General features: G+C 38.3%; 1 protein-coding gene and 1 non-coding gene across 2 annotated transcripts in view; both read left to right on the plus strand.

The window, feature by feature from the left end:
• The window catches only part of LOC126003806 (myb/SANT-like DNA-binding domain-containing protein 3), a 180,070-nt gene that overhangs the window by 122,013 nt on the left and 36,787 nt on the right, over window positions 1-21,270 (plus strand). The window contains exons 3-5 of the mRNA XM_049770165.1: window positions 2,280-2,409; window positions 7,287-7,313; window positions 10,548-10,644. Coding sequence (XP_049626122.1) covers window positions 2,280-2,409; window positions 7,287-7,313; window positions 10,548-10,644 — 254 coding nt within the window. The remainder of the gene's footprint in view (window positions 1-2,279; window positions 2,410-7,286; window positions 7,314-10,547; window positions 10,645-21,270) is intronic.
• Window positions 10,157-10,263, plus strand: LOC126026078 (U6 spliceosomal RNA). Its single transcript, XR_007501566.1, has one exon. It is a non-coding gene; the product is annotated as a U6 spliceosomal RNA (small nuclear RNA).

Genomic DNA, 21,270 nt, shown 5'->3' on the forward strand with positions numbered 1-21,270 from the left:
TTTTAGTTTAATAGCCAGTTTTTTTTTTTTTTTTTTTTTTTGGGCCACACCCGGTAACGCTCAGGGGTCACTCCTGGCTATGTGCTCAGAAGTTGCTCCTGGCTTGGGGGACCATATGGGACACCGGGGGATCGAACCAAGGTCCGTCCAAGGCTAGCGCAGGCAAGGCAGGCACCTTACCTTTAGCGCCACCGCCCGGCTCTAATAGCCAGTTTTATAAACTACAAATTATATAGTAATACAGATCTGATTATTAATGAAAACAAGTGTTTTTCTTTTTTTATGCCCTTTTGGGGGGAAGGGAGAGGGAGGTCATACTTGGTCATGGATTACTTTTGGTTCTGCACTCAGAAATTACTCCTGGTGGTACATAGGGACCATACGGGAAGCCAAGGCTCAACACGAGTTGGTCATGAGCAAGGCAAGTGCCCTCTCTACTGTAGAATCTCTCTAGACCCTTCCCCCATCAGCATTTGTAGTTTTTTTATTTTTGTAAATTTGTCTTTTATCTAAGTCTTATTTATTATTATTATTATTATTATTATTATTATTATTATTGTTTTGTTTTGAGGCCATACCTAGCGGCGCTCAGGGATTACTCCTGGCTCTGTGCTCAGAAACCACTCATGGCAGGCTCAGTAGACCATATGGGATGCTGGGAATCGAACCCTGGTCTATTCCAGGTCAGCCACGTGCAAGGCAAACGCCCTACCACAGTGCTATCACCACTCTGGCCCCTATTATATATTTTTAATAATTATAACTTGTGTTGTATTGTTATATTTTCTCTATAGATTTTGACATACAGAACTTTCTTCACATTATGGGTCCTGTGTTATTTCTTTTTTTTTTTTTTTTTTTTGGTTTTTGGGCCACACCCGGCATCGCTCAGGGGTTACTCCTGGCTATCTGCTCAGTAGTAGCTCCTGGCAGGCACGGGGGACCATATGGGACGCCGGGATTTGAACCGATGACCTTCTGCATGAAAGGCAAACGCCTTACCTCCATGCTATCTCTCCGGCTCCTATTTCTTAAGCCCTTACCACTTTTTTGTCTTCTACTTATCCTTCAAATACTCTTTACATTCTATTCTTTTTTTTTGTTTGTTTGTTTGTTTTTGATTTTGGGTCACACCTGTTTGACGCTCAGGGGTTACTCCTGGCTATGTGCTCAGAAATTGCCCCTGGCTTGGGGGACCATATGGGATGCTGGGGGATCGAACTGCGGTCTGTCCTACGCTAGTGCTTGCAAGGCAGATACCTTACCTTTAGCGCCACCTTCCCGGCCCCTACATTCTATTCTTTTCTGAGGTATTTTCTTAAATACCTCCATCTTAAATAATAAATATGAAATATTCTTGTAGTTTATACCTGTGTTCTCAACCTTTTTCAGTACATGGTCCCTATCCAAACATGTTTCTTTCTTGTGGTCCCCTCCCACTAGTTGACTCCCTAGTCTTATGTTGTCAACCCACTTATCCAGTTTTTATCTCTGGACTCATTGGTAATATGGCCCTGTTGAAGAACACTGATTTAGTACATGATCTAATTTTATTATGTATAGTAATACATATAAGGCTTACTAATATAAGACTATTATATATGTTATGCAATATATATATGATATATACAATAGTTATGAATAGTTACATAGCTAGATATAGTTTGTTTTTTGGAGAACTTCCAAAAATATTTATCTTCTTTTCTCCTACCCCTTCCTTTCTTTCCTTCCCTCTCTCCCCTCTGCCCCACTTCCCTCCTTGCTCAGAGGGCCGTATTAACTAAGGTTGATCACAAGCATTCAATTCATTCTACTCTTTTTGGTCCATGTATATATTTTTGTTTGTGTCACTGACAATATAGATAATCATATATTTTTTGTCTCTTCTTGAGCATTTATTTATGAGGGGACTCAGCATTTTAGAGATTTGTATTATATTGCTAATGAATTTTGACAATAATAAAGTGACATATACTCTTGCAAACATTGCCAAGAATTTCCTTTACATTTTAATCTCATGAGATCTTTAGAGCAAGCAAATGAATTAAATAGGATTTGAATTTTCACTCTTACTTTATGAAGAGTTGATAGTTATTTTCATTATGTATGTGAGAAAAAGTGTGAGAAAGTGGCACAATTCATTTTTTACACCAAATAAGAGAGCAATCTATTGTGTAGTGGAAGCCTGTCATAATAATATGGCATTGTATTCATGCATGTGAAATGAACTATTAATATTCATGCCTAGTTCTGAGAATTTATTTTTGTTTCTTTTGCAGTGCCATACAAATTATATTCCTGTCTGTGGATCAAACGGGGACACTTATCAAAATGAATGCTTTCTCCGAAGGGCTGCTTGTAAGCAACAAAAAGAGATAACAGTAGTTGCAAGAGGTCCATGCTACTCTGGTATGTATATTCTTCTAAATAAATATTAGAAATGTTTCCACCATATTTTCTAAAAGGAAAGGATCAGTGGTAATTGCAAGGGAAGTGGGAAATTTACTATTTTTTCCTCATTTGACATTAGTTTTTTTTAACCCCAAGTAGTCTTCTACTGACTTCTCAGTATAGTTTTAATGTTTAATGCTTTCTTTGTGGTGTATCTTTTGCCTTAATATCTTTATTATTAGATGAAATAAGATTCTGTTGAGTGAGCTGGAGAGTAGAGGAAGTAAATTGCTCTCTTTGCATTTGTCTGAGCCTGGTTCAAATTCCTGGTCTCTGAGCACTGCCAAAGGTCACTTCTAAGCACAGAGCCAGAAATAACCCCAGAGCAATGCTGGGTATAGATAATGCTTTTCTGGCCCAACCTCCCAAAGTCAAATATATGGGGGTACAGAATGATATGTAGGGATGGTCAATAAAGTTATATGTATAGAAATCCATTAGGGACATTCCAGGATATGTCTTTCAGAGCTTTATTTTTTAAAATTTTTCCCTTATTTTTGGGTTTTGGGTCACACAAGCGGTGTTTAGGGCTTGCTCCTTGCTCTGCACTCATGAATAACTCCTGGAGGTGCTTGAGGAAATACTTGGAGTGTCAGCGATAGAACCTGTGTTGGTCACGTGCAAGGCAAGTGCCTTGGTACTATCTCTTCAGCCCTAGCTCTTTACTTTTTTGGCTTTTGCTTTCAATTCTCTGTTCCTTGCTATCTACTTTCTCCAATTATTTTAATTTATTTCCTTTTTTCCCCTTCATGATTGGCAGTAGTTGATTATTAGGCATTGATATTACTTACTTGCCTTTGTATTTAGGGGCAGGGATGCAGGTGAAACATTGTAATTATTGCGTGTCAGTGGAAAATGTTGAAATTATACTGATGTGTGATCTACTCCATTTCCTTTAATTTTCAATTACAGTACTCCAAAAATTTGTTTTTACTAAAGTGAAGACTTTAGTAAAAACAGTTTTTGGAGCACTGTAATTTTAGGGTCAGATTTTAGGGTCAGCTGCAAAGTGAAAAGGTGCAGTCTTCAATGTGTCCTCACTTGGATGACAAAAATTGCAACTTTAGAAGTTTCCCCAAACCACCTTCAAGTTTAGTAATTCATTAGGATGACTCATAGAACTCTGAGAAAGCTATTACATACCCATGGGTATGATTTATTATTACAAGGAGAGGTCACAGATAAAGAGATGCACGGGGCAGTCTGGGATGATTCCACACACGGAGTTTATGGTTGTTACCTCTCTATGGAGTCATGGACAGTATTAACTCCTCTTGGCCTAAACATAATAGTTCTAATAATGGAGTATTACCAGGGAGTATACCCAAGCTCGAATTTAGAGGTATAATGGGGCTTCGTTACATAAAGCATGATTGATTGATTCATATGGTTTCAGTTCAGACTCCAGGTACATGATTTAAGAGCTTAATTCTAAAGGAAATAGTTTCTCTTTGGTTTCTCTCAGACCCCTTCCCCAAACCAAATTCTTTTACATAGAAATAATTGGGTGCTTGGTGAAATTAGTGTTATAGTGCATAGACTAGCTGTCATCTGTCAGAACATGCTGTGGTTCTTTTTTGGGAGGGAGGGGGTAAGGAGCATGCAGAAGTGCTGCAGGATTATGACTGGTCCTCTCATGCAAAGTATGTTCTGTAGCCCTTTGAGCTTTCTTCCTAGCCTATAAGTGGATTGTATTTCACGGAATTGATTTAGAAACTGAAAAGGAATATGGAGATTTTTTTACTCCCTAAAATTAAATTATGCATCATTTATGAAGAGTGTGTTTAAGACATCAACTGCTTTGCATAAGATTGAATGTGAACCATTAGGAGGCTGAGTGGTAGATTGGAAAGAGCCCCTACAATGGGGTTTAAAAGCCCTGACTTTTAAGTGACTAGCTCCTATTTCCTGGATGGTCTTGGACAAGTTACTTAGCTTCTCTCAGCCTTAATTTCCTGAATTGTTAGAGGAAAATCATCTCCTGGGGTTATTTATTAGATGAGGACTTTGTGAGCTAAGCTATTTTGAGTTTATTATTTTCTGGGTATTCAGTGGTTTTCATGTCAGTTGATCCTATGTCGTGTTCTAGAAATAATCTTTCTTGCTTACTTGGAAACTCCTTTGTTAAACTTTTAAGAGTCAGGTGTTGCCTTTTATCTTTTGTGAAAATTTTTTTCTGTGGCATCTCCTGGTAGAGGTGGTTCATACTTTGTTCCCATCTCTACATATATACCAAACTGTATTTCATTTATCTGACACATCCATCTCTGGCTAGATCAGTCATTTTTCGACAGGAAGGCAGGGAGTCTTGCCAAACGAGGTGTATTATAATCCTAAGGCTGACAGGACTTTTGTGGGCCGGGAAAGATGTGGGCGTCATGAAAATATAATCTAAAGAAGAGTTTACCTCATTATTAGTGTAGTCACATTATTTAGGAATACTAATTGAAATGAAAGGCTAGTGTGGGTATTACATTTATTAAAATTCTATGTGGGTTGTAAAGAATAGGAGTGTGAGTATTTGATGCATCATGATTTTTATATATATCATCATATGCATTTACCATATTGCTAAGCATATCATCTGCATCCAGTCAATGTATATGGAATAGGTGGAGAAAGAGCTCAGGGGCTACTCCTGGCTCCACACTCAGAAATCACTCCTGTCAAGGCTCGGGGGACCATATGGGATGCTGGGATTCGGACCTATAACCTTTTGCATGAAAGGAAAACGCCTTACTTCCATGCTATTTCTCCGGGCCCAAGAGTATATTTTTCAAAGAAATAAAAAAAAAAAAAAGCAGTTTGTTAGTGAGTTCACTTATTTTCTCTTTTTTTTGGGTCACACTACTTTTTTTTTTGGGGTCACATTACTTTAGGGGCTACTCCCAGTTTCAATGCTCATAGGTCAGCCCTGGCATTACATGGGGAATTGTGGGTACCAGAAACTTGTTTTGAAAGCAGAGCATGTATTCCATCTTAATGAGTCATTTCTTTGAACCTATTCCTTTTTTTTCCTCTGTTCTTTCATTCTCTCTTTTTCTTCTTTCTTAGAAATGGTGTAGTTTTCTAAGGTAATAAATCAGAATTGAATGCAATGTGTACTTATATAAAGTCCCTTGAAGATTTTGCCAAAATAAAATATGTACTTTCATTTTTTTTTTGTTTCTGTCATATCTGACAATGTCTTTCTTTATGAGATGAGGGGGCTTGAAAGGAAGGATGCAGTATTGTTACGGATATTGCTCCCTCTCTAGAGACCTCTTTGAAGAACTCTATGCTCTCTATGCTAGCTTCTTCCCCAGAAAGTGCTGGATAAAATGGCAAATGTTCACTTGCCTCTCGTCTTTTATTGCTTTGTGCTGGGCTGATACCATTAAGGCATTCTCTTTATTCCCTTTCCAACTGTGATTTTTGTACAGTATTTTTAGAACTGGATAATTGGTTTGTATTAATACTGTTTAGGATGCCTTCTTGCTGATAACTTTGGGGAGAGAGATGCTTTAATACCACTTTTTACAGTTCCTAGTTTATACTTTTCTTCTAGTTAATTTTATCAATAATATGAAAAATCTTAGCTTTTCTTCTAAATCTTGGGGGCTTTTCTTACCTTTTGGCTTTTCAGGTATCATTAAGATTTTTGGAGCAGCACTCAAAGCTCTCTTCTTCTGTTTCTAATAAAAGTAGCTTATTCATTATTCCTCACAAGCTTTAACAAAATTAATATTTTCTTCTTCAATGAGTTAATTAAAATGAAAAAGTTTAACCATTTACTTTATGGTATTTATTGATCTTTATAAAGTAGTTTATTATTCCTCACAAGCTTTAACAAAAATTAAGTATTTTCTTCTTAAATGAGTTAATTAAAATGAAAAAAAATTTTTTTTTGTGGTTTTGGGTCACACCTGGCAGTGCTCAGGGGTTACTCCTAGCTCCATGCTCAGAAATTGCTCCAGGCAGGCACGGGGGACCATATGGGATGCCGGGATTCGAACTGAAGACCTTCTGCATGAAAGGCAAACACCTTACCTCCATGCTATCTCTTTGGCCCCAAAATGAAAAATTTTTTAACCATTTACTTTATGGTATTTATTGATCTTTATTCTGTACGAGGCATCTCGTACAGAATTTCCTGAATGGACTACAAAAATATATGAGGTTTGGAAGATTATGTACCTATGGAATTTATATTTGAAGGAAGTATAAAATAAGTATCGATGAATAAACTATTCAGGGTTACAGAATGAATTAAAGGAACAAGTGAATGCTTTGCAACAGGAGCCCTGGTCTCTATCCCTGACACCAAATGCCTGGCCTCCTGTCCCACTGCCACCACCTTATGTCCAGGTACCAAAGGGAGAGATCCCCAAGTACTTGGTTGGGAGTAAACCCGAACACTACAGATTATGGCTAGAAAAGCAAAACTAATAACTGGTAACACTCAAGGGTTACTCCGGCTTTGTGCTCAGAAATCACTCTTGGAAGGTTCGAGGACCATGTGGGATGCCGGGACTAGAACCCAGGTCCAAGTTGGCCGTTTGCCTACCGCTGTGCTATCTCTCAGGCCCCCTTCTACTTTTTTAAAAGACAAAAGGGCTCTATGATAATGTTTTTCAAAGGAAGCTTTTGTTATTTATTTTTGGGTCACACCTGTTCGTTTGCAGGGCTTACGGATTCCAGTTGATAGAACTTTGGTTCACTATGTGCAAGCAAGTGTCCTTCCCATTATACTATTGCTCTGGCTACCACAGTTTGAATTTTAATTAAGAACTTTTCTGTTTGATAGATGTTTTCAGGAAAGTTGTTTCATATTCATTCTTTATTTTTCTTCTCAGATAATGGTTCTGGATCTGGAGAAGGAGGTAAGTGTCAAGTACTCCATAAGGACATTTGTGTACTTTAAATTATTTAAAAAACAGTTTTATTGAGATAAAACTGATGTCACTTTTAGTTTATGCACTTAAAATGTATAGTTTACTATCATTTATTGAATTCAAACATCTGCGCATATGCTATTAGTCATTACGTGAGAAATTCTGTACCCCTTACCCATCATCCCAATTTCTCATTCCTTTTAACTCAAGAACATCTTTCAAAATGCAGTTATTTCTGATCATAATTTGATTGTCTATAGTCCTATAAAGTGGAAGTGATGTAATTCCTGTAATAGTGTGCTTGTTTCAAAGTGTCCTCATAGGATTATCCCTACGAATGATTTATATTGGACTAGAGCATTTGTAACATTCTCTTCTGCTTACATATGTTTGCTTCCAAGGAATTTTCAGTATATAAAATTAAATATTTTTAGAGTTGTGCTCAGGAGAGAGATTTATGGAATAACTAAAGGAATCTCAAGCTTCATTCTTTACAATTTCTTAATTATGGTTTTAATTTTGCTTTTAAAAATATAGGCATGATTTTTATGAGGCAACTTGCTTGTAAAATCAGTTGCATAATATTTTTAGTACATAGTAGGATAATTCTAAATGACCAGAACTGAGAAAGATAATTTTGTTTCATAGTCTAAGAAGGGAGTAATTCTTAGTTTAGTCTCCACTATATGCAAAATAACGTTTGAGGTACTATGGGAATAATCTAAAAGAAAAATTTTCAGTAAATATCATACTTACAAATGAAAAATAGTTGACTTTTTTATATACTGAAACTTACTCTAGACCTTTACATTTTACTCATTCCTAAAATTTCGGAGTTGGAAGAAAGCTAAATGATCACCTAGAGAACAGAATAGTTAGTTAATGGGAAAGAAAAAAGGAAGATTAAAATTGCTCAACTATAGAATTTGATGAAAGAACATTTTCAGTTAGAAGTTTTATGTGAAGGGTCAGCACATAAATTCTAGACTGCACCTGAGAAGGATTATTTTGACCACACCCTGCTGTGCTCAGGGGTTATTTCTGACTCAGGCATCACTCCTGGTGGGTATGGGGGAATCATATGGGATGCCAGGGATTGAACTCAGCTCATCTGTGTGCAAGGCGAATGGTTTACTTGCTAGGCTATCAATCCAGCCACTCAGCTGAGAAAGATTTTAAGGTATATGTTGTCTAGCTATTGTAGTCATATACCTAGGAAATCATTGTTTCTCCATTTAGGAATTGGAAGTTAATATCAATATTTGCTTGTATGATATATATGCTTGATCTTTTTTCCCTCAATGTGTAACTTGACTTTTATTTTTTTAAAGGAACGTAAGTTACAAAGTACTAGTGGTTTGTTAGGATTTATAGACAGATTTTAGTGAACTCATGGAGACTGAATAATTTCTAAATTCGGTAATGTTTCTAAGAGCTCAAAAATGCTTAGAAAGGATTATGGCCTTGAAAATTTGTTTGGGGTACTTATGAGAAGTTAGGACAGGATTCCTGCTTAAAGGTCAGGTCCATACCCAAATACTGGAAGATATTAGATCTTTGTACTGTACCTTTAACACAGTATTTTATTTTTTTATTTTTTAATTTTTTTTTGGCCACACCTGGCAGTGCTCAGGGGTTACTCCTAGCTGTCTGCTCAGAAATAGCTCCTGGCAGGCATGGGGGACCATATGGGACACCGGGATTCGAACCAACCACCTTTGATCCTGGATCGGCTGCTTGCAAGGCAAACGCCGCTGTGCTATCTCTCCGGGCCCACCTTTAACACAGTATTTACTGATTGACACTAACCAGAATAGCTGATTTTCCCCAAATCAAAATAGGAAAATGCTTGGGCAAGAATCCCTCAGTGGGCTTTAGAATCAGTCTTACTGCCTAGTTTTTAATACTGGGTTGTGCTCTGTTTTAGTCAAGACCCACAAGTGTTGAGTCTTCTTACATATGGGTTGTGTGTAGGGTTCTTGGACTTCATTATTTTGTGTGTTCTTGCTTATGGAAGACCCACATACTTCTGCAGCTGGGTACTTTTGCCCATGTTTATTGGCAGAGTGAAAAAAGGGACAGGTTGGGGCCTCTGGGATTAGATTAGATATGTAATCTTCTGGGATAACATAGACAGAAATGCAGGTGAGAAATTGATGAGAAGAAGGTGATGGCTATATAGAAGCTCATTTAGTATCATTCAGAGTGTTTTTGAAAACTCATAAGCAAAAAGATATATAATGAAAATAAGTATTCAAATAATGTTTCCCTCTTTATCAGCTGGGATTCTTTCTCCCCATTACTGTTACAGGGAAATGATATTGAATAAAATGTTACACAGAGACCTGCTAAACTCTGTTGTTCAGTCACTTACTTGCCTAAGAAGCTTTGAACAAATTATTTTAATAGGTTATGAATCACTAGGCTACATTTTTTGTTCATGCCCCCCCCCCCTTTATTTACTGTTTTGTGACAATTTATTTTCCTTCTCTGTGACAATTCTTTTAAAACCAATTACTTTTTTTTTTTTTTTGCTTTTTTTTGGGCCACACTCGTTTGATGCTCAGGGGTTACTCCTGGCTAAGCGCTCAGAAATTGCCCCTGGCTTGGGGGGACCATATGGGTCACGATCCTTGGCTAGCGCTTGCAAGGCAGACACCTTACCTCTAGCGCCACCTCACCGGCCCCGAAAACCAATTAGTTTTTAAAAATGACTATTGTTCCACTGGCAAAAAGTTTGGTGTTAGAACATTGTTTGACTGAAACTATTAGCTTTTTAACTCTATCTCATGGTGATTTAGTTAAAACAAACATACAAAAACAAAACAAAAGTGCTCGCTTCAGCAGCACATATACTAAAATTGGAACGATGCAGAGAAGATTAGCATGGCCCCTGCGCAAGGTTGACAAGCAAATTCGTGAAGCGTTCCATATTTAAAAACAAAAACAAAAACAAAACAAAACAAAAACAAGGTGCCTTGTTCTTCTGTACAGTTTCAAGGATTATTTTGCTAGCATTGATTCTTGTTTATTCCTCATGGAATATGCTGTACTCATTATTGACTATCTCTGAACTCAAGCTTGGGTAGATTTTGGACCTCATTTTTCTCAAGAGCTTAGATACACTTGCCTCACAACTAGAATAACATTTCCTGAAAACATGAAGTGATCTGGAAAGAAGCCCGATTTTTGAGTGAAAATTAAATTTTTCTTTTTAAACAGAAGAGGAAGGTTCAGGAGCAGAAGTTCACAGAAAACATTCCAAATGTGGACCTTGCAAATACAAAGCCGAGTGTGATGAAGATGCAGAAAATGTTGGGTAAGTTGATTGAGGAAAAGGGACAAACTTACTTGGAGGTTATTCTTAGTTCTGTGTGGTTTGACACCTATATTTTGTGTTTAGTGTTAGTTTGTTGACTTTTTTCCTTTTCTGTGGGGGAAGTCTCTCCAGCAATGCACAGGGGTTTCAGGGCTATTGCTATTGGTACTTGGTGAACCAGGTTGCAAGGTTCAGTATTAGGCCCAAGGATAGGGAGCTGCTTGGGCCTTGACTGAAGACCATCTGAGCCACCCGAGAAGTATTTAGGAGGCTTGAAGGATATATGGCAGAGCTCATGGAGTTCTTAGTTATAGGGGCTTAGACTCAGGTCTTGTACATGCAAATCATGAGCATGATTAGGTGCATAAGATGTGCTCCTGATCACTGAGCTATATATCTTCCTTCCCTCCTGTTGAATTTTTTCTTAACTAGATATAATGATCTAGCAATTTAAGCCAATTTGAATGTTTTATTTTGTTTTGTTAAAATAGTTTAATTGGGTTTCCCCAGTGGTTCTGGAGGCCACTAGGGCTGTAACAGTAATTTTTGGAGGAACCTAGAATTAGAACTGGACTAGAAAAGAACTTTCTAGTCCTTGCACTGTCTCCCCCCTTACCCCGAGTGCTAAATTTTAGAATGAATTATTTCATAGTTTTACCTTAGAGGTGAGGCATGGAGTGGGGAGTTTATATCTGCTTTCTTCTGCCATAAGATTTGGATTGTTTTATATCTTGATCAGAAATTTTATTCAGAATTAGCCTATTTCTATACTTTCAGGTTTTTTTTTTTTTTTTTTTTTTTTTGTGGTTTTGGGTTACACCAGGCAGCGCTCAGGAGTTACTGATGGCTTAATGCTCAGAAATCGCTCCCGGCAGGCTCGGGGACCTTATGGGAAGCCGGGATTCAAACCACTGTCTTTCTGCATGCAAGGCAAATGCCTTACCTTCATGCTATCTCTCTGGCCTCTATTTCTCACTCATGTTCATTCTTCGCTAAGGTGGGTTTCTTAAAGGAAAAGTAGCACTACATGTTTAACTTTCTGCTCACTCTAAGAAAAGGCTTTGTTTAGTACAGTAGTTATTGTTATACAGACTTCAGTAATAACAGTCATATTGGTTTCTTTCTTCCACCCACTTCCTGTTATTCCCATTCATAATCTTCTTTCATTTCCTTGAGATGCCTGCATTATTGTTGACTTTAGGAAGTTATAGCACAAATGGATCATCTTCACTTCCTCATTTTCCCCTTAGTGTATAGTTTAAAACACTTCATAAAAATTGTGCTTTCTTTCTTATTCATAATTATTTTCACTGTGGCTTTTCCAGTTCCATGTTTTATTTAGTTTTTAGATGCATAATTAATTAATAATGTTAGTAATTGCAAAATAGTTACTAATGTTTCTTAATTAGGTATTCTTAATGAATGCCTGAGGTGAATTTCTCAAATCAAGACCCACCCAAATTTCAATATTATGGTTCAACTATTCGGCACTGGTTAAAATACATTAATTTAAAGTTAATTTTTTGGAGGGGGGGCACACCTGGCAACACTTCAGGGATTACTCTTGGCTCTGCACACCTGAACTACTACTGACAGCTCCAAGAGACAAATCCAATGCTGAGAATTAAAACCTGATTGGTTGCAAGCAAGGCAGGCACCAATAATAGTAAAATCCTAATCTAACCTAACTATACCATATTATTGCTCTGACTGGTCCTTTAGTACAATTAAATGTCTGAGTTATTTTTACTTCGTATATATTTCAAAGTAGATGAGAATTGTTATATGTCACTAAATTCACTAAATAGTGGATTTATCAAAACTTAAATTTTTCTGTTTCTCTACGGCTGTCCTTGGATTGACCTGTGCCCATCCATTTCAACTAGAGTGGTTGGTTAGGGAAAATATATTTTCTGAAACATATTGATTTTTAGAACTAGAGAGATGATAAGCAATATGAAATTATTGAAAAGGGGCCCAGAGAGATAGCACAGCGGTGTTTGCCTTGCAAGCAGCCGATCCAGAACCAAAGGTGGTTGGTTCGAATCCTGGTGTCCCATATGGTCCCCCGTGCCTGCCAGGAGCTATTTCTGAGCAAACAGCCAGGAGTAACCCCTGAGCACTGCCGGGTGTGACCCAAAAAGAAAAAAAAAGAAATTATTGAAAGGACAGATAAAACATGTTACATAATTTCTTTGAGCTGTTTATTAATGATGTTTATTAGCAATTAATAATATATCAACTATATATACAGGGATTTAGCTCAGTGCTCAATATTGTTCTAAAATCATCTTCAAAAATCAAAATGCTGTCTTTGATTGGTTTGCTCTTAGTCTTTTATTTTTTAACAGTTTATTATTTATTATAATTGTAAATATTATTTAACCTTGTTTTGTAAATATAGAAATTACCTTATTTAAAGACATCAATAGCTGATACAATAGATTTTTTATTACAATACATTTGTTTCCAGGTAAGTGGGAGCAAAATTACTAAAAAAATAAAAGAAAGAATACAAAGTACAGTAAAATGAAAATTTGTGAAAGATATTGTATCTCCTAATAAGGTTATTAAGTCATAGTCAGAAAGTTTTGTAAGCTCTTGTTGCTAATTATTCTTTTACTTATTTTGTTTTTGAACATTCTGTGGTATCAGGTACACATTGGTGCCTAGATTGGTATGTTCCTATAGGGATAACATTAGTCAAAAGTTGAAGTTGTTTCACAGCCACATAGTCTAGGAGTTCCAAGCACATTCCTGATAGTAATAGGCTTTTGTGGGGCATGTTTTCATCTGCCAAATTTCCAGAAGTACAAGAAGGCAGAAGGGGATGGAGTGAGGAAGGGATTGTACATACTTAATCCAAAAAGTCCTGGTGATACCAACTCAAATACTGATATACCTGGAGTTTTGGTCAGATTGGTGTCTGCAGAGAATTGTAGAGGAGTGGTGAGTCAGGACCATTGGTGAAGTGGTTGTGGGTGATGGGTGGCCCCTATCTCTTTTCTCTTAAAAATGTTGCCAGTGGGGTGCCAGAGAGATAGCACAGCGGTGTTTGCCTTGCAAGCAGCCTATCCAAGACCTACGGTAGTTGATTCAAATCCCTGCGTTCCATATGGTCCCCCATGCCTGCCAGGAGCTATTTCTGAGCAGATAGCCAGGAGTAACCCCTGAGCACAGCCAGGTGTGGCCCAAAAACAAAAAACAAAAAAAAAATGTTGCCAGTGAACCACTAATTGGCAGTGATTTATTGTTGATTATGACCTATAGTTTGTCTTGTTTTTGGGCCACACCCAGAGGTGCTCAGGGGTTATTCCTGGCTTTGAACTCAGGCTGGCTGCTTGCAGAACAAGTGCTCTACTTCCAGCCCTGTACTACAGCCTATAGTCTATGGTTTGAAAGATAGAATGAAAATAGATACTGTGATGTTCTCAGGAGCAATTGATGATAGGTTCCAGTTTTCTGAATTGACATTTAAAGCTCTATTCTGCTTTGTGTTGGGCACTTGGGCCTATTTTTTTTTTTAAACTTTCCTCCCATGTGAGGTTATTATCTGATGCTCTTATTTGTCAGCACAGTTTATTGATAAATATGACAGTCTGTGGCCCCTATATTTCATGTTTCTGTTTACTGAAAGCTGGAGTGTGCTTAGAGGAACTAAATCTAATGTGGGAATAAATTCCAAATGTAAAACTAAGAGTAATTTCTAACTTAAATTACTTTTTCTTTATGAAAATTAGATGGTTATTTTGAAATATTAAACAGTCTGCCACATATTTTTTTAATCTAATAATATCTTTATTTAAACACTGTGATTACAAACATGATTGTAGTTGGGTTTCAGTCATAAAAAGAACACCCTCCTTCACCAGTACAACATTCCCATTACCAATGCCTTCGTCCTTCTTCCACCTGCCCCCCCCCTCCCCCAGTATTTGAGATAGGCTTTCTACTTCGTTCACTCATTGACATTGTTATGATAGTTCTCAGTGAAATTACTTTTTCCTTTAATTACTTTTCCTTATGTCAAGCCTTTTCCGTTCCTTCCTAAAACATTTTCCACTGACATGTGGAATTTGCTTGGGTCCACACATGATGATCTGACCCATCATGGGTAACTATGTTGTTATCGTCTTACTGCATATCTTTTATTCTTTTTTTTTTTTTTTGGTTTTTGGGCCACACCCGGCGGTGCTCAGGAGTTACTCCTGTCTATCTGCTCAGAAATAGCTCCTGGCAGGCACGAGGGACCATATGGGACACTGGGATTCAAACCAACCACCTTTGGTCCTGAATCGGCTGCTTGCAAGGCAAATGCCACTGTGCTATCTCTCCGGGCCCATATCTTTTATTCTTTAACATTTTTTAATATATTTAATTTAATCACCATGTGATAAACAGTTGCAAAGTTGTTCATAGTTAAGCTTCTGTCATAGTGCCCAATGCCCATCCCTTTATCAGCACACATTTCCAACCACTAAAGCCTTCATTTTTCCATCCCTCCATCCCCCCAACCCCCTGCCTTTCTCTGTGGTAGACATTTCTCTTCTCTTTCTCCCATTTTTATCCTTTTAGACACTGGTTTACACTATGGTTCCTGAAGGGGTATCATTCCTATCACTTTACCTTTTTTCAGCATCTAGTTCTTGTTCAGAGAGATTATTTCCAACTATCATTGTCATAGTGTTTCCTTCTCTGCCCTAATTGCACTCCCCACTCTTTGTGTCAAGCTTCCTACTAGAACTCCTGGCCCTCATTTATGTCTTTATCTATTATTGCTTAATGTATACTTTTTAAATTCATACCAAGAATTAGAAAAGTTACAATGTATGTAAATTCTCAGTTAAAACAGATTTCAAATTTTACATCAATATTATCAGTTGATTGTGAAATCAGTTTACTGGGTTATTACCAGCCCATTAAACTTGTATTATTGGGGGGATTTTTGGGTCACACCCGGCAGCACTCAGGGGTTACTCCTGGCTTTACGCTCAGAAATTGCTTCTGGCAGGCTTGGAGGACCATATGGGATGCTGGGATTTGAACCACTGTCCTTCTGCATGCAAGGCAAACATCCTACCTCTATGCTATCTTTCCAGATCCCCATTAAACATTTTTTAAAATCTAAATAGGATAGGAAGTATTAGAGTATGTTGCATTTAATAATTCCATTGTAAAATAAAATGCATTTTGATTTCAGTGATGTGTATAGTGTATAGATTTTCTGCTTAATTCAAAATTTGGTGATAGCACCTCTTGTCAGTGGGAAGATTTCCACAGTGCACCCACTGAGGAAATAATTATGTGACAAAGCTGGACTTAAAGAAAAAGACAGTTTGGGACTGGAGTGATTGCACAATGGGTAAGGCATTTGCCCATATGGGTTCAACCCTCAGTATCTCATAATACCCCATGACCCTACCAGGAGTGATTTCTGAGTATAGAGACAGAAGTAATCCAAGTGCTGCTGGGTGTAGCCCAGAAATAAACAAACAAAAACAAAAAAAGCACAGGTTTTTCTCTAAACAAAAGGAGCACAAACATTCAAAAGTGAAAAATCAAGGCCATTGTTTGTTCAGACAAACTAGTTCAAAATGCTACCATAACAACAGGCTTAGTGGGTCTACACAGTGATGTAGAGCTTTGGGTTGGCATCCTGTCTTATGGGGTGAATTGGGGCAGGCAATAAACTGTAAGCATGGCAAAACAGGTCCTTGGTACTGATTCTTGTAAATGACTGGGATAACAACATATTAACAGTTACAATAGTATAAACAGCAATAACTAACACTGCACTTTAGAGCAAATTCTTTTTCTTTCTTTTTCTTTTTTTTTTTTTTTTTTTTTGGTTTTTCGGGCCACACCCGTTTGATGCTCAGGGGTTACTCCTGGCTAAGCACTCAGAAATTGTCCCTGGCTTGGGGGGACCATATGGGATGCTGGGGGATCGAACCGCGGTCCTTCCTTGGCTAGTGCTTGCAAGGTAGACACCTTACCTCTAGGGCCACCTCGCCAGCCCCAAATTATTTTTCTTGAACTATGAACTGCATCTTTTCAGCCACATCCTTTTCCTGAAGAACATTTTTGTCCTAAGACTGAAGTTTTCTTCTGTGAGATCCCCACCCAACTCTGTCTGCAGAGTGGGGCCATGCAGAACTCCTTCATACTGGTTCTGTTTTTAATACCTGACCTAAATCCCTCTATGGAAAGTTCATAGAAGCATTAGATGTGAAGGCAATACAAATGAATCCTAGAAATCCTCAAATTTCTTTTTTTTAAGTTGGTGATTTTTTTTATGGAAGGCATCCCAACTCTTCTGCCTCTTTGATGCCATTCTCTTTGGAGACACTATTTTCCTTCCCCCCTCCCCCTACTAATAAAAGATCCCAGAGTTGCTCAGTGAATCAAGCAGATGCACTGGATGACAATGCAGATGAGCAGCAGATATGTTTTGTTATTTGTGGGGTTATTTTCTCTTTGGACATAGATGGTTGGTCAGTACTACAATCTGATGAGTGAAGTAATACATCTGTGTACTTTGTTATTCTTTCTGGGCATTACATACACTTTTTGTTTGTTTTTGTGTTTTAAGGGTATAGTTGAAATTTAGTACTATTTGTTTACTTCTTGCTTTGGGCCACACCTGGTGGTACTCAGGGTTACTCCTGGCTCTGCTTTTAGGGATTACACCTGTCAAGAGAAGTCAGCATATCTTCTGGAATTTTCCCTTGTGATCATCCACCCATTTGCTAGGTGATCTTATGCTTATTCTTTTGTGGTCTTGTAAAATAACATCTGCTTACCACACACACTGTTAGGATCCTTAGTAGATTGTGGTGGCTCTGAGGACACGGGCTTTTATCTTGCTTGATTTCTATATTGAATACAAATGCCTTAAAGTTGAGAAATTGTCTTTGTCAAGTTTAAACTATGACTCCAGTATTCTCACAGTCAAGTGCAGGGTCACTGTGAAGATTTAACACTCACGAAAAAGATTAGTATTATAACTCCGCTTTTTGTAGGCTTTATTGAAAGCTTGTTGAATCTAACTATATGAATTAGTTCTCAGCCAGTGTTATACCATACCATAGTGAGAAGGAAGTGACACTTTATATAAGTCAGGACTTCGAAAGGGGAAAGTATAGGTATATTCAATAGTAATAATAGTAGTAACAATAATAACTTTTTGATGTGCATAGCATTTGATGATTTGAAAGAATTGTATACAGAAGCTTGTTTGATTCAGTCTTGCCTAGGAGGTTTTATTCCTACTTTAAAGATTTAGAGTTGTGAATTGCTTAAATCACAAGTCATTGAATTTATTCATTTACTTATTTATGTATTGCATCTGTATCTTTGAAATTTACCATGTTAGAAAATCAAAGCTTTAAAAAGTCTTTACAGTAATATGATGTTTCCTATCCCTGTTCCTCAGTCACCCTGTTGTCTTTGCTAGAGGCAGTCACTGTGATGTTTCTTTCCCAATCTCCCAGAGATAAATTTTATTCATATATGAGCAAATACACATATGTCTTCTTTTTCCTCTTTTAAGAAAAATGAATGGCAGAAAGTGGAGCACTGGGAAAGTGGGTCAGGAAGTCCCTTTGCATGTGGTCGATTTTGAGTTTAGTCCTGGCACCCTACCCCTATTGAGCCCTGCCAGGAGTGTTTCCTGAGCATAGAGCCAGGAGTAAACCTTAAGCCTGCTGGATATGGCCAAAAAAGAAATAAAACCCCCAAAATAAAAATAAAACACCCTAAAATGACTGGCAGCACACTTTACACACTGTCCCACACTTTATTTAATGTATTTGTAAAATGTGCATCATATTTAGAAGTGTTCAAAAACATATTCATTCAGGGCTGGAGTGTTATTACAGTGGGTAGGATACTTTCTTGCACATGACTGACTTTCAATCTCCAGCATTTCATATGGTCCCTTGAGCACTGCCAGAAGTAAGTCCTGAACACAGCCAGGAGTAACCCCTGAGCATTGCCAGATATGGCCCCCAAACAAACAAAAAATAACCCAAAACACCCCAGCAAACATATTCATGCAATTTGATGACTGTCACATCCTGTACACAGGGTAAGCTACTGGGTCCGGTACGTCACTGTTCGAGCATGAGTTCCTGTAACTTGGAAACTTGTAGCTCTTCATGTTTCAAATTCTTATGTATCTTTTTGAGACACAGCTGTCTGTGCTCAGGATTTACTCTTGTGGTGCCTGGGTAGGTCACATTGGTAGGCTACTTTGGTAGGCCACCTGCAAGGTAAGTGCTCTCCTGTTTAGCCCTTCATTTGTTTTTGGGCCATACTTTGTGATGCTCAGGGGCTATTCCTCACTCTGCTCAGGATTGATGCCTGGTGGTAGTTGGGGAACCTTAGGTACTGGGGAAATGAACCAGGTTTGGTATATGCGAGGTAATAACCTTAACCCCTATATTATTTCTCTGATTCCTCCCTCTCATTTTGTGTTTCTTTTGTAAATAAAAGGGAACACTATGTAAAAAGAAAAAAAAAACCTCTAAAGATATGAATTTGAGATATGAATTTGATGTGTTTTTATCCAACACTTTCTGTTTGGCATATAACTTGGCAAGCATGTAATTCTAGGTAGGAGATAATATCCAGCAGAATTGTGAAAGCATCGTTCTAGTGTTTGCTAGCTGTCTGTGTTGCTGTTGAGAGCCCGAAGCCATTTTGATGCCTGATCCTTAGAATGTGATTTATTCTCTCCCATATAACATGTGCCATCTTCTTTGGGCCCAGTATAGTGAAATTTTATATTCTGTTTTTACTGAGAAACATAGATGTGCGATTGGAGAAAATTTTAATTCTTTTTCTTTTTTTGTTTTTGGTCATTCAGTTATTTTTTATGTCAGACAATTGAGACTCTTTAAATTGTGATTTTGGGCCATATCCATGTGTGCTTAGGATTTATTTTTGCTCTGTGTTCAGGGGTTACTTCTGGTGGTGCTCAGAGTACTGTGAGTCATGCTGGAGATTGAACTGGGTTGGGTTGGTTACATGCAGGGCAAGTAAGTGCCTTAGTTTTATACTATTGTTTTGACCCTATTCCTTCCTTTAAGTTTATCTTTACTGTTCTTTTTTTTTTTTTTTTTTTTTTTTTTTGGTAACACCCGGCATCGCTCAGGTGTTACTCCTGGCTCTATGCTCAGAAGTCTCTCCAGGGAGGCTCAGGGGACCATATGGATTGCCGGGATTCGAACCACCGACCTTTTGCATGCAAGGCAAATGCCTTACCTCCATTCTTTTCTCTCCAGCCCCGTCTTTACTGTTCTTAAAATATTTTTTATTGGTGCCAGAGCCATAGCACAGTGGTAGGGCGTTTGCCTTGTATGTGGCTGATCTGGGATGGACCTGGGTTTGATCCCTGGCATCCCATATGGTCTCCGAGCCTAATAGGAGCAATTTCTTTTTATTTGGTTCTTGGGCCACACCCAGTGATGCTCAGGGGTTACTCCTGGCTAAGCGCTCAGAAATCACTCCTGGCTTGGGGGACCAAATGGGATGCTGGGGATTGAACCCAGGTTCTTCCTGGGTCGCCCCATGCAAGACAAATGCGCTACCGCTCTGGCCCCTCCAGGAGCAATTTCTTTTCTTTTTTCTTTTCTGTGTGTGTGTGTGTGTGTGTGTGTGTGTGTGTGTGTGTGTGTGTGTGTGTGTGTGTGTGTGTGTGTGTGTGGTTTTTGGGTCACACCCGGCAGTGCTCAGGGATTATTCCTGGCTCCAGGCTCAGAAATTGCTCCTGGCAGGCACGGGGGACCATATGGGACGCCGGGATTCGAACCGATGACCTCCTGCATGAAAGGCAAACGCCTTACCTCCATGCTATCTCTCCGGCCCCTTCTTTTCTTTTCTTTCTTTCTTTTTTTTTTTGGTTTTTGAGTCACACTTGGCGGCCCTCAGGGGTTACTCATGGCTCTGCACTTAGAAGTCGCTCCTGGCAGGCTCGGGGGAATGCTGGGATTCGAACCACTGTCTGTTTGAATCAACTGCATGTAAGTGCTCTACCGCTGTGATATCTCTCCAGCTCCTCCAAGAGCAATTTCTGAGCACGGGACCAGGAGTAATCCCTGAACTGCTGGGTGTGCTCTCCCCCATTTTTTTTTAATTGAGGCACCATGAATTTTAAATATATTTATCATTGTGTTTCAGGCATACAGTGTTCCAATACCAATACTGTTGTATTGGAACAGCAGTACAGTGTCTGCTTCCTTCCACCTGTCTTCAAGTTTCCTCTTACCCAACACACTTCATCTATGACAGGCACTTATATGCTCCTTTTTAGGCACTGTGATTTATAGTACTGTTACTGGTTTCATGCATAACACATCATCTTCCAGCACACCTGCTCTAAAGTAGTCATTTTTCTTCACCATTGATGCAGATAGCAGTGTAGGTGTGTAGGTCCCCCCAGTCTAAACTTTATTTATTTATTTATTTATTTATTTATTTATTTATTTATTTATTTATTTATTTATTGGTCTTTGGGCTACACCCAGTAATGCTCAGGGGCCACTCCTGGCTCTGCACTCAGAAATTGCCCCTGGCAGGCTGGGGGACCATATGGAATGTTGGGAATCGAACTGGGTTCCTCCT

Source organism: Suncus etruscus, chromosome 1, assembly GCF_024139225.1.
Source record: "Suncus etruscus isolate mSunEtr1 chromosome 1, mSunEtr1.pri.cur, whole genome shotgun sequence".
NCBI classification, from domain to species: Eukaryota; Metazoa; Chordata; class Mammalia; order Eulipotyphla; family Soricidae; genus Suncus; species Suncus etruscus.